Source organism: Muscardinus avellanarius (assembly GCF_963383645.1).
Source record: "Muscardinus avellanarius genome assembly, chromosome: 16".
In the NCBI taxonomy this organism is placed as follows: Eukaryota; Metazoa; Chordata; class Mammalia; order Rodentia; family Gliridae; genus Muscardinus; species Muscardinus avellanarius.
Genome location: NC_137802.1, coordinates 12,780,080 through 12,796,387, shown reverse-complemented (window position 1 = coordinate 12,796,387; position 16,308 = coordinate 12,780,080). Strand labels below are relative to the sequence as shown.

Here is a 16,308-nt window from a genome sequence, read left to right as displayed (position 1 = left end):
CGGTCTTATCAGCAGGTGTAACAGACTTTGCCACGGGCTTCATACAAAAGTTAGGTTTTCTTTGTTCTCTCTTTTCGTCTCCTTTCTATTTTTAATTTCCTCTACCCTCCCTCATAACCACCAGCATTTCCTGCCTGCACTTTCCTGTTATTGTAGTAGTATTTAACACAGCCAGGTTTCAAGAGTCTCTCCCTCTTCGTGTTTTCTAGATCTGCATGCAGAAGTGGGGTTCACTGGCCCCCTTCTTGAGATACTCTGGTGTAGGCTTTGAGCCTCTGTAATGATGTGTGTTGACCAAGTCTTCCTGACGTCCATCCTCCCGTGCCCCCCCCACCCTTCTCTTTTGCTTTGGCAATGGTGTGAGACTAACATTCTGTTCAGTGTAGGGTTGTTTCCTTTCACAAATTTCTTTTAGAAGCTCTGAGGACTTAGTACAATAAGCTTCATCCTTCTGCCAGTCTCACATATTACAGAAGTTTTTGTGTTTTGTTTTTCTTTCTTTTTTCTTGTGGTGCTGGAGATTGAACCCAGGGGCATTCTACCTCCAAGCTGCACCTCCTGCCCTACTTTATTTTTTATTTAGAAACAAGTTCTTTCTGAGTTGCTGACAGCCTCACTAAGTTGCTGAGGCAGGCTTTGAACCTATGATCCTCCTGTCTCAGTCTTCCAAGTACTGGCTGAAGTTTTTTTTTCTTTTTTTTTTTTCTTTTATTGGTGTCATTTTATAGCAGGTTTTCAGCAGGTAAACATATTTGGGTATTTCTTAGGTTTTTGAAAAATCCTTTATGCCCTGTTACTTTTTGCAAAATGCTGTCTGATCATCCTGCTTCACAACTTTTGCAGCCATTTTGAAAGAAAATAATATTTTCTACATTATTCTTGTCCTGATTCAGTTATCTTGAGGCTCACTAGGCAGATTTTTTTATCCCCGTGTTGTAGTGGGGATGGAACCCAGGGGCATTCTACCTCCGAGCTACACCCCCAGACTGATTTTTGATTCTTTATTTTGAAACAGGGTCTCATCAAGTTGCAAAGGGCTCATTAATAGCTGAAGCTGTCTGCGAACTGCTATTTTCCTGCCTAGCCTCCTGAGTGTGGGATTACAGTGTGCACCACCATGCCCAGCTCAGATATTTTTAGTTATATAAAAATCATTTTCTTACACCGGGCATGGTGGTGCACGCTTGTAATCCCCGCACTTGGGAGGCGGAGACGGGAGGATCGCGCAGGTTCGAAGCCAGCCTCGCTGGCTTAAGAGACCCTGTTTCCAAATTTTAAAAAATATATAAATGGGTCTGGGAGTGTAGCCCAGAGGTAGAAGGGTTTCCAGGAACCTCAGTACCACCAAAAATTTTATATATATATATATATATATATATATATATATATATATATACATACATACATACATATACATACACACACACACATATAATTTTCTTCTTGCATGTGGCTGGTGCTTTATGAGTCAGAGAGTTACAAAGCAGTTACAATACATTATAACATGGCTGAATCACTCAGCATCCTAAGGAGAGGTGCTGTTGCTATAGGGGAGGGGGAACCAGGACTGTACTTCAGTTCAAGGTCTTTCGTTTCAAAACCTTTATAAAAACTAATACAGGCACAACTTTCAGAACAAAATTTACTAAAAGCTTGCCATTCTCCTTTCCAGTCAAAAGCAAAATAGGGCCTTAATGTAACGGTTTGAGATGTCGCTGTGGGTTCTTGTTCTTATCTAGTTTAGAAAAAATAGCCAGAACTGCACTGCTGCAAGCTTAAGCAAAATTTTATTATTACAAAGATAGAAGAGACAGAAAAATCAAAGCACTGTGTCAGAGGGACACAGTGGAGTGCCTTGAAAAGTCAGACACTGAAGTCTCTGGACACGTAACTTTTTTTTTTTTTTTTTTTTTTTTTGGTGGTACTGGGGTTCCTGGAAACTCTTCTACCTCTGGGCTACACTCCCAGACCTATTTTATACTTTTTTATTTGGAAACAGGGTCTCTTAAGTCAGCGTGGCTGGCTTCAAACCTGCACGATCCTCCTGTCTCTGCCTCCCAAACGCCGGGATTTACAAGTGTGTGCCACCACGCCCGGCAACACGTAACATTTTTATAAGAATTTATTACCTCCCTTTCCCCCAGCCTGCATAGCCAATAGTCCTCTTTTCCTACCAAAAGCCAGGGTAGGCACACCAGTTATTTCTACCATGTAAGCCTTTTCTGTTAGATCACTGATCAAAATACGTTTCTTGGTTAACAGGGTCAGAGGCTACCCAGCCTATACCCAACTTTAAAGTTTAAGGCATATATTGTCCACCTGTGTCCTCGATGATTTCTCAGCCTTTCCCTATCTCTGTCTGCTAGAAGTTACTTATGTTGAAAACTTGTTTTATAATAAAAAAAAAAACAGACATAGGAATATAATTTTTTACAGTATGGAAGTTTGGGGCTATAACTATTTTGTGTAATTATTAATTAACATTGGGTTAATATAGCTTGCTTTTTTTCCCTTTAACTTTAGTCTACACTGTTGTGAGAGCCTCTATAATTCTTTTTCTAAGCGTAGGGGTCTGTGTTTTAACATTCAGTGTTGAGCTGGGTTAACAGCCAAATTTAGTTGACCAGGGTCAACCCCAGCTGCGGCCCTTGGCCGACAGCTTAGAGAAAGAGAAAGGGATTTTATTGTTTTGCTTAAATATAAAAATTTACTAGCAATTAATACAGCTCTTATAAATCAATACAGGCTCAATCCCCATCACTTATGTAATTCTTTTGGATTCTATGTCACTACATTTTAAAAGCTTTTTTAAAACTTGATATTATAGGTGTTTTAAAAACATACATAAAATACAGAGACTAAGCCTCCGGCACCCACTACTAGCTTCTTTATCCTCCTCTTCGCAGCCCTCCCTTTTTGGTCTTAGTATTGAGCCCAGGGGTATCCTGCCTCTGAGCTGTACCCCCAGCCCTTTCTATTTTTTATTTTGAAACAGAGTCTCTAAATTGCTGAGACTGGCCTCCAGTCTGGGATTACCAATGAGTGCTACCACACCCAGCTTTCACCCACTTTTCATATGTGTATTTAATTGGTATAAGAGAGGGGTATTTTAGAACACTTCTATGAAATTAGAATGTTTATTAACTTTAAATTTCCCCACTGGAGGTGACTTTTTTTTTTTTTTTTTTAATCTCTGTGTGCACCAGTCTTTCTTTCTTTTTTTTTCTTTTTTTTTTTTTTTTTTCCAGTACTGGGGATGGAACCCAGGGGCATTCTACCTCTGAGCTACACCCCCAGCCCGATTTTTTATTCTTTATTTGAAAGTCTTAACTGAGTTGCAAAGGGTCTCACTAAGTAGCTGAGACTGTCCTGGAACTGTAATCCTCCTGTCTCAGCCTCCCAAATACTGGGATTACAAGTATGCGCCACCACGCCCGGCGCACCATTTGTTCTGATTTCCTTGGCCTTTCCCTGAACCTTAAAACACTAAACTAGCCAGGAGTCATTTCTCTGCCTACTTGGCTGTTTTTTTGTTTCTTTGTTTGTTTGTTTTTGTACTAGAGATTAAACCCACGACATTCTGCCTCCAAGCTAATTTTGCACCCCTTTTTAAAATATTATTGTGTGTGTGTATGTGTGTGTGTGGTGCCAAGGATTGAACTCAGAGCCATTCTACCACCTAGCTACACCCTCCAGCCTCACTGACCTACCACTTAGCTACACCCCTACTCCTCCGGGTTTCACCAGGTTGCTTATGCTGGCCTTGAACCTGCAATCCTCCTTAATCACCCAATACTAGGATTATAAGTACGCACCACCATGCCTGACCTTTTTGTTATGTTTTTATTTTGAAAGGGTCTAGCTAGATTGCTGAGGATCCCACTAATATGCTGAGGCAAGCCTTTGATCCTCCTGTCTCAGCCTCCCAAATGCTGGGATTACAGGCCTGCGCCACCACGCCCTGCCCTTGGTTCATTTAATGAAAGCGTGTAGCCTCCTGACCCTTGACCCTCTTTTTAACATTGGTACGCACTCAGCATTTTGGTCTCTTGTAGCTCAGGTTATATTATCATTTCGCAGTGTGAGCCCTTTGCTGCTGCTTTCTACTTTGCTTGCCATCTTTTAAAAGGTTGGCAAATCTTAGTATAGCTTTTAGTTTCTGAAAATTGAAGCTGTAATTTCCAAGCATTTGGGTATTAAAATTAACAGCCTCGCAGAAGTAAGCGCAGTACCTTTGTATTACCCCAGCAAATGTCCCTGTCTGGTGCTTATTAATCCTGCCTGCAATATGTGCCTACCCCCAGCCGGTCAGGAGGAAAATGGGCTTTGATCAGCCAGGCTGGAGTCGTCTGCATGCCAGTCCCTTCTCCAGCCAGGGAGTAGTGGTCAAATAGCATGAACTGAGAACAGGGAATTAGGGAGATGCCTGTCTACTCAAGGAAAATTGGGGTGCTCTTGTCCAAAGAACAGAACATGATCGCTAGGTGGCAAAAATAACAGCTGTTTACTGGGGAGATCAAATTAGTCGGGATCTCTAAGGAGATCCACCGAAAATATTATCACCTTACAAGCTTTAAGTATAAATATAAAAACCAGTGTGCTCATTTAGCAGGGGATAAGAGCACTCCCAGAAAAAAACCCTCTTAAGCTCGAGTAATAATGTTCATGAATCATATTTTCTGAGTTGTCTTCTGGCGTGGTTCTCCTGGAATCGCGAATATTTGAAGCTAATAAGAGAAGAGATTTCCCCATGGCTTAGAGGAGTGAGTTTGGGATTGCTTGTAATTGTATCTGAGTCCTTCACCTTTCAAATCACATTCTCTCTTATTTATAGAAAGATAAATGGAGATCCCACCCTTGTCACCAGAGGAAGATTGACTCTTCAACTCAAGGTCAACAGAGGTCCTCGGCTTACGTGATGGAAAAGAATTTCAGCAGACGCCGGCAAGAGACATAGATTTACTTAGGAAAGTAAGGAGTGTTCATTCCTGGACGATGCAGGCCACCCTAAAGTTGAGAGGTGCCTTCGGGGACTGCAGGGCGCTTTTCTAGGAGTTTTGTGGGGGTGGGAAGACGTTATGTAAGGATGCTCTGGGTGTGGGAGTCACCTGATGTTGGCTCTTCAGGCATCTTCCAGGTCCTGCCCTCGCTGTCTTATCAGCTGCTGAGGCTGCCCTCAAACCTGTGATCCTCCCAAGTACTGGGGCTCCGGGTGTGCACGCCAGGTCACTGTCTTATCTATCAGAAGGTATCCATGTTGCTCGTGCCCCTGGGGTGACCTCTGTTGTCTGGTCAACAGCTTGGGCCCTGCGGATGTCAGCACTGCTCGGAGTGATGAGCAGATGCGTGGACACAGCCTTGCCCGGGCTTCATCTTAAAGTAACATTTCTCTGTTCTCCCTCTTTGTCTCCTTCCACCTTTCGCTTCGTTTCTTCCGTCCTCCTACCTCAGCTGCACGTACGTATTTGCCGAGTTGCTCTCTGGGGTTCTCAGATAGCGACTATAGGAAGAAATGAGCATATTAAGAGAGGGAAAAAAGGGCATGAGACCACTTAGCCATTTCTTCAGGATTTTTTTTTATAATGTGCTTTTATTGGTGTATTATAGTCTCATGTCATAGGTAAATCATGTTGACAGTGACATACAGGCACACAGCACTTGGTGCCCCCCCCCAGCCTCCCCACACTAAAAAAGAAAAATTAACCCAGTCAAGAAATGGGCAAATGACTTGAGTAGACACTTCACAGATGAAGAGATACAAATGGCCAATAGATACATGAAAAAGTGTTGTTCAACATCATTAGCAACAGGGAGATGCAAATCAAAACTACACTGAGATTCCATCTAACCCCAGTCAGAGTGGCAGTCATCAAGAAGTCAAATAACAAAAAGTGTTGGTGAGGATGTGGGGAAATAGGCACTCTTCCACATTGTTGGTGGGATTGCAAACCAGTTCAGCCCCTGTGGAGATGAGTGTGGAGATTCCTTAGAAAGCTGGGAATGGATCCACCATATGATCTTATGATCTGACCATACCACTCCTGCGTATCTTTCCAAAGGGGCCCAAACCAGAGAGCTACAGTAATATACGCACGTCCATGTTTATAGCAGCACAACTTACAATAGCCAAACTATGGAACCAACCCAGGTGTCCATCAACAGATGAATGAATCACAAAATTATGGGAAATGCACACAATGGAATTCTACTCAGCAATAAAGAATACCAAAATTTGACATTTGCAAGAAAATGAAGGACATGGAGAACATTATGTTAAGTGAGATTAGTCAGTCACAAAAAGTGAAGGGTCAGATGTTTTCTCTAATATGCACAAGCTAGGGGGTAACTGGGATCCCTGAGGGGCTCCCAGTAATGGAGGGGAAACCTCAGTGGAGCCAGGGAGGAGGTCTAGGGGAAGGAGAGGAGGAGGCTGAAGTTTTTCAGGATTTTCATTTTTTTTTTCTTTTCTGGGGCTGTCTTACCTGTTTTAAGGCTGCTCATACCCAATGAGGTTAAGGAAGAAAGGAAAGTAGCCTATGCTCCCAACTGGGTGCATTAGGTAGAGACTGTAGCATTAGTGACAACATATTTTATTTTTGATACTAGAGATTGAACCCAGAGGCATTCTACTTCTGAGCTCTACCTCCAGCCCTGTTTTATTTTTTATATTTTATTTTATTGTATTTTGGTGGTACTAAGGTTCCTGGAAACCCTCAACCTCTGGGCTACACTCCCAGACCTATTTTATCCTTTTTCTAAAATTTGGAAACAGTATCTCTTAAGGCAGTGCGGCTGGTTTCCAACCTGCACAATCCTCCTGTCTCTGCCTCCCAAGCACTGGGATTGATTACAAATGTGGGACACCACATCAGGCTGTATTTTGAAACAGTTTCTAGCTAAGTTGCAGAGGGTCTTGCTTAGTTGCTGAGACAGGCCTCCAACCTGTGACCCTCCTCTCTTAGCCTCCCAAGTCCTAGGATTACAGGCTTGCACCACCATACCTGACTGTGACAACACTTTTAGATAGAAAAAAAAAGCTAGGTGTGATGGCATACTCCTGTGATTGCAGTACTCCAGAGACTGTAACTGGAGGACAACAGGTTCAAGGCCAGCCTCTGCAACTTAGTGAGACCCTATTTCAAAATTAAAAATAAAACAGGGCTGGGGATATAGCTTGGAGATAGAATGCCCTTGAGCTCCATCTCCAGGACCATACACACACACACACACACACACACACACACACACTGAAGGAAGGGGAGCCCCTGAGTTCTCATAAGTAAGGCAAGGTAAAGTCACATCCCGATCTCTGTTAGCGCTCGCACAACTGGAATTCACGTGCCTGTAGAGGATTAAATAGGAAGCGTAGGTACGTTGGGTAAATGACTGGAGACCAGGAGTCTGAACATCAAATTAATTTTAGAAACAACTAGGTTCTAATAAACTCAGGCACCACCACAAGTTTATTACTGTCATCTTGATAACAAAAGTTGCTTGGCCGCTGATTTTTGTCTTAATCCTTAGTGTTCGTGGTTCTTTTAGAGATTATAAATTTAGATTGTAAACTGGTTCTCGATGGTGCCCACATCAGTGGCATAGTTTTTGTGCTAAATTCTTTTGCTATTGTTTAAAACTATTCCTCTTCTTTCATATCTTTACTGTTTTTCTCAGTTACATCAGATGAAAAATAAGCTTATTTCTGACCACCTACCCATCAACAAAGAGAAAAAAGAACCAGCCTGACACAAAATAACCCGTAGTGGAAATTTTATGTAAAAAGTACAAGGAATGTAATATATATCTTTCAAAAAGCCTTGGAGTTTTGTTGGAATTACTTGATGTCTATGGGAAAGAATCTAAGTTAATTCTGGCGTGGTGGCGCACGCTTGTAATCCCAGCATTCAGGAGGCTGAGACAGGAGGATCACGGTTTGCGGCCAGCCTCAGCTACTTAGTAAGGTCTCTGCAACTCAGAGAGACCCTGTTTCAAAATAAAGACTAACAATAGGGCAGGGGATGTAGCTCAGAGGTCGAATGCTCCTGGGTTCCATCCCCAGACCTGCAAAAAAAATAAATAGATAAAAGGAAAGAATCTAGGTTATGTATATTTTTTAAGTAAGTGCATATTTCTTATATATCAGAAATTATTCCACCTTTGAATTTAGATTTACTAGAATGAATAGAGTGCATTCTTCTGGGGATAGAAGTTATCTATTTGAGGTGAGAAGACTGAACCCATTTCAGCGGTTTAGTATTTTAGACCCAAGACCATCAAGTTCTAAAGCCCATGCACTTTTTCTGTGTCAAGCTGTCTAGGGAATTATTATGTTTAATATCCAATTTGTCATTTTCTGCGGTCCAAATAGAAAATTAAGATGTTTTTAACTAGTTATGTTTTTTACTTTTTTTAATTTAGAAACCCATCTAGAAGCCATGGCTGATAAACCCGGTCCTGGAACCCTAAGTGGCGATTCCCAGTGCCTCTTCTCCTTTGGACTTATAGCGGACATTCAGTATGCCGACTTGGAAGACGGATACAATTTCCAAAGAAGCAGGCGGCGGTTCTACAGACACAGTCTCCTTCACTTGCAGGGTGCCGTCGAAGACTGGAATCAAGACAGCAGCGCACCTTGCTGTGTCCTCCAGCTTGGAGATATCATCGATGGCTATAACGCGCAGTATAAATCATCAGAAAGGGCCCTAGAACTTGTTTTGAACGCCTTCAAAATGCTCAAAGTCCCAGCTCATCACACATGGGGAAATCATGAATTCTACAACTTCAGTAGAGACTTTTTATCAAACTCTCAACTTAACACAAAGTTCTTGGAAGACCGGATCCCGCAGCACCCTGAGACCATGCCCTCAGACAGTTACTATGCCTATCACTTTACGCCATTCCCTAAATTCCGGTTCATTTTACTCGATTCTTATGACCTGAGTGTCTTGGGCGTGGATCAGTCTTCTCCAAAATACCAGGAGTGTATGAAGATGCTGAAGGACCACAATCCAAATGTGGAATTGAATAGTCCTGAAGGTGAATTATTCCTTTGAGCTGAGAACATTGTCTTTAAATACATACATTGTCTTTAAATTCTTCAGCTACCTTTTATTCAGCAGGAAGATGGATGCTTAAGGTAAAAGTATATTGTCGCTGTTGTTCAGGGAAAGGATTTCTCACAGGCCTGGTATCGTGGATTGGTTTTCAATTGATTGAAGCTTTATTCACTAAATGGATATTTGAATTCCCATTCTAGACTGAGCACTTTATAATATCACTTTTTCTTTTATTATTGGCTGGAATGGAGGGAGCCAGAACAATAGGTAGGCAGGACAAATAATAGATGTATTCGTTTTTCGAGACTATGACAAAGTGCCTGAGATAATCAGCTTATCGGGAGGAAAGGTTCACTTGACTCCTGGTATCAGAGTGGTCAGCTCCGGGTTGCTTGGCCTTGTTGCCCTTGGGCCCGTGATGAGGCAGCACCTCGTGTTGAGAAGCATGTGATAGAGCAGGCTGGTCGCCTCGTGGCAGAAAGGAAGCAAAGAGAGAAAGAGGAAGGGCAGAGGTCCCAGTGTCCCCTCTGAGGCCACTCCCCCAATGGCCTAACTTCCTCCCATTATGCCCCACCTCCTAAAGGCTCCGCCACCTTCTAGGTGCTACAAGCTGGTGACCAAGCCTTTACCACGTGGACATGTCGAGGGTCATTTCATCTCCAAACTATAGCAATGATGAAACAGAAAAGATTATTTCCATCATATTATGTGCTACCAACAAAGTAAGGGTGGGATGTTACAGAAAAGGATCGTCAGAGAAAGCCAAATGTTTAAGCTGATACTTAGATGACAGGAAGGAGTTATGTTTAAGATTGTGGGTGGGGAGCTAGTGAACAGAGGGGGAAACTAATGCAGTGGACTAGATGGAAGCGACTCTGCCATCACTAATAACATGGCAAGGGCCAGCGAGGTAGAGCAGACGGTGTGGCTGTATGTAGTGAGGCAAAGTACGCAGGGTGCGGAGGCCGTAAAAGCCAGGCAGCAAGCGGGGGAATGCCGGGACGAGGAGCTGCTCCAGAGTCTTGTTTCCTCTTTGAAGTTGATTACGGCTAATCCAGTATTTCTAAAAAGAACAAGTGTCCTTGTAGTAACTAAACGTAAATGCCCAAGTAAGGGGGAAATGACATGTCATGGGTCTAACCTACTGAATTCATTCAGGACTTTCTGAGCCCCAGTTTGTCCAGTTTAACGGAGGATTCAGCCAAGAACAGCTGAAGTGGTTGAATGAAGTTCTTACCTTCTCCGACACAAACCAAGAAAAGGTGGTGATAGTGAGTAAGTATCTAAATTGTGTATTTACTTACATTTTAGAGGTTGGGAAAAGTTAGCCTTCAACGTGTGCTAATGACATTTATGTTTTGGTATCCTCTTTTTGTAAAATGGAGGCTTAGTTTAAAATTTTACCATTGATATACAACCTGAAACCAGGCGTGGTGGCACACGTTTGTAATCCCAGCATTTGGAAGGCTGACAGGAGAATCGAGGTAAGAGGACAGCCTCAGCTACTTAGTGAGGCCCTTTGCAACTCAGTGAGACCCTGTTTCAAAGTCAAGAATAAGAAAATAGGGCTGGGGGTGTAGCTCAGAAGTAGACTGCCCCAGGGTTCCATCCCCAGTACTACAAAAAAGAAAAAGAAATACAACCTGAAGCCTAATGTGGAATGTGGTGGTGCACACCCATAATCCCAGTACTGGGAAGACTGACACAGGGAAATTGCAGGTTCAAGGACAGGTGAGACTCTCACCAACACAGCGAGATCAATAAATAAAATAGGGCTGACAGTCTCCCTCCTCGGAGGTAGAATGACCCTGGCTTTAATCCCCAGTGCCACAAATAAACAAAAAAAAAGAAATACAACCTGACTCTAAGATTAACATTAAAGAATGAGTCAGGAACCGATTGTAAAATTACAAGAACAATGTGCCATAGATTAGAGCCTCCGGATTGCCCTTGTAGGTACTGAAGTAGAATTTCCCCAAGTGGGATTAATTTATGTAGTTTTAAAAATATTTATGAATTTATTTATTTTGGCGCCCCACTGTAGCCGTCTGTGTAGTAATTTTAAAATGAGAAATTCTGCTCAAGCCTCATTCCAAATCTCAGATTAGGCACCCTGGTCACCAGCAAGGAGTCCTCCAAGCAGGCCGCTGCCCCCAGAGAAAGCAGAGCACCGTGCGGGATGAAGCCGGCCGTGCCAGGCTGTTCACCACGGGCTCCAACAAGATCTGACTTGTTTTCATTTAGAGTCTTTTTGTATGTGTGATGCTGGGGATTGAACCATGGGGCATCCCACCTCAGTATACTCTGAGTAGAGCCATACCCCAGCTCTACTTTATATTTTATTTGGAAACAGGGTCTTGCTAATGTGATGTGAGCCTTGCTGAGATCCAACCCGTGATCCTCCTGTCTCAGCCTTTCAAGTCCTAGGATTGAAGGTGTGCGTCACCTCGCTGGGCATAGTCATTTTTGACAGGTCCACTGCCATCTAGAGATGACAGGAAATGGGAGGTGCTTAAGACCCCTACACAGGAGCCCGGTGTGGTGGCGCACACTTGTAATCACAGTACTTGGGAGGCTGAGACCCGGAGGATCGCAGGTTCAAAGCCAGCCTCAGCTACTTAGTGAGGCCTTCTGCAACTGAGTGAGACCTTTTTCAAAAATAAAGAATAAAAAATAGGGCTGGGGGTGTAGCCTGGAGGTAGAATGATCCTGAGTTCAATCCCTATCACTGCAAAAAATTTATTAAAAAAAAACTAAATTAGAATCAAATTTGGATTTGCAGTGTGGCTGGTGACTTGGTTTGTGGCTTGACATTGCAGCTCTTGTTTTTTTGGGTTTTTTTTTTGTTTTTTTTTTTTTTTGTTTTTGCGGATCTGGGGATAGAACCCAGAGGCATTTGACCTCCGAGCTACACCCCCTGCCCAATTTTTTTTTTTAATTTTTTATTTTAAAACTGGGTCTCACTGAGTTGCAGAGGGCCTCACTAAGTATCTGAGGCTGTCCGAGAACCGCAATCCTTCGGTCTCAGCCTCTGAATGCTGGGATTACAAGCGTGCGCCACCACGCCCGGCTTGCAGCCCTTGTTTTGAAATTGGTATCGTAACAGATAAGAAGGCTGGAAAGAGAGCCAGAGGACAGAGTGCCATGCTGGCTTCACTTACAGGAACTGTGTGGCCCTGGAAGAGGGGGATCTTACAAACCGTAGTTTTCTCAGTATTGCCCCAAATGAAATTATGCATTTGAAAATATTAGGCTATTCAAGTCAGGTGCGTGGTACACGCCTGTGATCCCAGGACTTGGGAGGCTGAGATGGGCAGATCACAGGTTGGAGCCAACTTCAGCAACTAAGTGAGGCTCTCAGCAACTTTGTATGACCCATTTCTCGATTAAAAAACAAAACAGGGGTGGTGGTGTAGCTCAAAAGTAGAATGCCCCTGAGTTCCATCCCCCACAGCACCAAAAAGAAAAAGAAAGGGAAAAAAATAGGCTACTCAGATAGTTGCTGTTGTGATAAAAATATGTGGTTGCAGCAGGAGTATTTCTGCTGCCATTTGACTACGTGGGTCAAAACTTGGAGAAGATAGATAAGGTGTCCTCAGGGGTTACTGGGCGTGACGTGACGTGACACCATGCAGCTCTCTAAGAAGTGCTCTCAGAAACTGGGGCACTTCTCTGTCTGCTCTTTTGCCTTTCCACTGCTTAGAGATCATGTAGCCAAACTATTTATTTATTTACTTACTTATTTATTTATTTGCGGTACCAGGGATGGAACCCAGGGGCATTCTACCTCCAAGCTATACCCCCAGCCCTATTTTTTTTTTCTTAATTTGGAAATAGGGTCTCACTAAGTTGCAGAGGGCCTCACTAAGCAGTTGAGGCTGGCTTTGAACCTGCACGATCCTTCTGTCTCAGCCGCCCAAGTACTGGGATTACAAACGTGCCGCTGTGCTCGGCCAAACCTTTTATCATTTTTTTGGTGGTGTTATTGGGGTTCCTGGAAGCCTTTCTACCTCTGGGCTACACTCCCACGGGCTACACTCCCAGACCTATTTTACACTTTTTTATGTAGAAACAGGGTCTCTTAAGCCAGCACGGCTGGCTTTGAACCTGCGCTCTCCTCCTGTCTCCGCCTCCCAAGCGCGGGGCGTGCGTCACCACGCCCGGCCAAACCTTTTAATTTAGAAGATAAACCAAGGCCCTGGAGATCCCGCGAGTCCCACGCTGCCGGCAGGTTGAGCCGGGGCCTCCGTCTTCTCCCCGGTCCATCTTGTACTGTTGCCCTGCCTCCCCTCCCCCGGGTTTCAGATGCCTGCTAGGGGTCACCTGCTCGTGTACGTTAGTGGGGACAGCAAGTGGGCAGTTCAGACATAAGAGGCTGAAACTCAGAGGTTTAAGCTAGAGGCACACCACGTGTAGGAGCTGAAAGCTCCAGCTTCAGAGATCACTAAGAGATCACTCAGGCATTAGGCGTAGGTCGAGAGGTCGGAAGCATCGGGCCTCCTGACAGGGATGCAGGAACTGGAGATGGCAGCGAAGGAGACCAAACGAGTGGCCGCGGAGCAAAGCTCGGGAGACCCCTCCAGGGCCGGCGTCCGGGAGCCACGCACCAGAGAAGGGAGCCGCCAGCCGCCTCGGTGGTCCCCCCTCCGCGCCGCCCCCTTGGGCTCTAGGCCGTACCACACCGGGGGGGGGGGGGGGGGGCTGCACAGAGGGATTTTTTCTTTTTTTCTGCTCTAGGGATCTGTTGCCCTCTCCTTTTTTACTTGTATTATAAACAAATTAGACATTAAACAAAAATGTGCCTAAATTTCATAATCAAAATGAATAGTCACAGAAGAAAGAAAAGCGACTTACTGGGAAGAAGCAGGGATCCGTGAGCCCGGTGCTTGGGCCTCAGATGGCAGCCGGCCTGCTGTGCGGGCAGGAGGATTCAGAATCCTCCCGGCTCGACTGCCCCGCGTAAGCTCCCTGCTGCGGTCGCTTTTCTGTCTGTCAAGTGACCTCACGGGAGTGTTTAAAGTTGCACGAGTCTGTTCCGTGGCGTTGAGTGTGTGTGTCAGTGACACAATCCATATGCAGTTCCTAAGCTGTTCTTTGACTCAGTACTCAGTACTCTATCCTTAGTACTCAGTACTCTATCTTTCTGTGTCTGTACCGCTCACACCTGAGGAAATGATGAGATCAGATTCCCTCATGGCACCTGCCTGGCCCCTGGCTCTTCGCAGACTGCCTTTACCGGGTGCCCTGGGCTTCCCGTGTTTGTGGAGCCTGAGACCCCTCCTGGGCCCCAGAGGTCCCAGGCTTTTGCCTCTGCAGTGGCTTCTCGCCCCCTTCCTACGCTCCCGAGACAGAGCTGCCAGTGGCCTCTCTCTTCCTGTATGTGGATTCTCTCTAGTCTCAGTCCATTTGGATAATGAGGTGTAGGAACACATTGTTTTCCTCTGAATACCAGCTTTTTGCAATTTATCTTGATGGAAAAGGAACATTTTTTAAAATCGGCTTCTTGAGCCGGGCGTGGTGGCGCAAGCTTGTAATCACAACATTTGGGAGGCTGGGACAGGAGGATCCAGGTTCGCAGACAGCCGCAGCTACTTAGTGAAGTTCTTTGCAACTCAGTGAGACCCTTTTACAAAGTAAAGAATAAAAACTAGGGCTGGGAAGTCGGGCGTGGTGGCGCATGCTTGTAATCCCTGTGCTTGGGAGGCTGATTCAGGAGGATCGCACAGGTTCAAGCCAGCCTCAGCTACTTAGTGAGGCTGTCAGCAACTTAGTGAGACCCTGTTTGCAAATAAAATATAAAATAGGTCTGGGAGTATAGCCCGGAGGTAGAAAGCCTTTGGGTTCCACACCCAGTACAACCAAAAAAAAAAAAAATAGGGCTGGGGGTATAGCTCAGAGATAGAATGCCCCTGGGTTCTAATCCCGGTACCACAAAATAATAATAATAATAATAATAATAATAATAATAATAATAATAAATAGGCCTTTATTTTCTTTAACAGGCCATCTTCCCATTTACCCAGAGGCTTCTGACAGCGTGTGCCTGGCCTGGAACTACACAGATGCCCTGGCAGTCATCTGGGCTCACAAGTGTGTGGTGTGCTTCTTTGCTGGGCACACCCACAACGGGGGCTACTCCCAGGACCCTTTTGGCGTGCACCACGTAAACATAGAAGGAGTGATTGAAACATCCCCGGACAGCCAAGCTTTTGCCACCGTTCATGTCCATGCTGACAAAATGGTGTTGAAAGGGAGGGGCAGAGTTCCAGACAGAATTTTGAGTTATATGAAGGAAGAAACTCAACTTTTACTCTGATTTGTCTCTGTAGAAAAAGAATGACTTTGCTCTATGCCTGTCCCCGCCATACAGGAAGGAAAGCAGAAATAAAACTCTCGATCTCATTGTCGAGCCATTTGCCTGCATAAAAAAATGAATTCAGTGCGTGATAAAATATTCAGAAATGACATTTTTATAATCTGTCTGGTGCTGAAACTTAGACACAGAATAAACCAGGGAGAGAAGGCCGGCGTGGTGGCGCACGCTTGTAATCCTAGCACCTGGGAAGCTGAGACCGAAGGATCATGGTTCGCGAACAGCCTCAGCTAGTGAGGCCCTTTGCAACTCAGTGAGACCCTGTTTCAAGATAAAGAATAAAAAATAGGGCTGGGGGTGTAGCTCGGAGGTAGAATACCCCTGGGTTCCATCCCTAGTACCAAAAAGAAGAAACTAGGGAGAGGAATGTGATGGGGTCCTATTACTCTGATAGGAACTTTATTTGGCCTTACCTGATTTTTTTTTTTTTTTGGCAAGAAGAATATAGTCCTATATTAGCTATATCTTAAAATTCATAATAAGTGAAGCTCAGGGAAGTTCATCTTGCGGTGCAAATGAGCATCTGATGGTTTCTGCTCAGAATATCCATATTTGGGCTTCATAGTTGTATTCCCATTTTGTAGGGGGAAAATTAGTAGTTATTTCACAGTTGACTGTATGGCACCCCATCTCTCTATGAGAATGGCCTCCATGGTCCATTCTCTGTGGTCCTCTTGTGGCTCTAACCAAAGTAGGACCGAGTGCCAGCACTGCTGTGTGCCTCCTGGCCTGGGCCGTGGGCCAGCAGCTAGTGCTATAGGAGACTGCACTAGATAAGTGGATTTTACCCTCGACTCTGTGTAGACAATCGGGACATGTTTAAATCAGCTCTAACACATGCCAAGGTATCTGCAGAAACGATAGATGGCAAATGGGGACTCT

The 16,308-nt window shown here is 44.5% G+C and overlaps 1 protein-coding gene across 1 annotated transcript; it reads left to right on the top strand.

Annotated features, from left to right (window-relative positions):
• Window positions 1–8,432: 8,432 nt before the first annotated feature.
• Window positions 8,433–15,369, top strand: ADPRM (ADP-ribose/CDP-alcohol diphosphatase, manganese dependent; the record flags this gene model as incomplete). Its single annotated transcript, XM_080713943.1, has 3 exons — window positions 8,433–9,033; window positions 10,212–10,328; window positions 15,056–15,369. The coding sequence occupies 3 exons, from the start codon at window positions 8,433–8,435 to the stop codon at window positions 15,367–15,369; spliced, it is 1,032 nt and encodes a 343-aa protein (XP_080570069.1).
• Window positions 15,370–16,308: the final 939 nt, after the last annotated feature.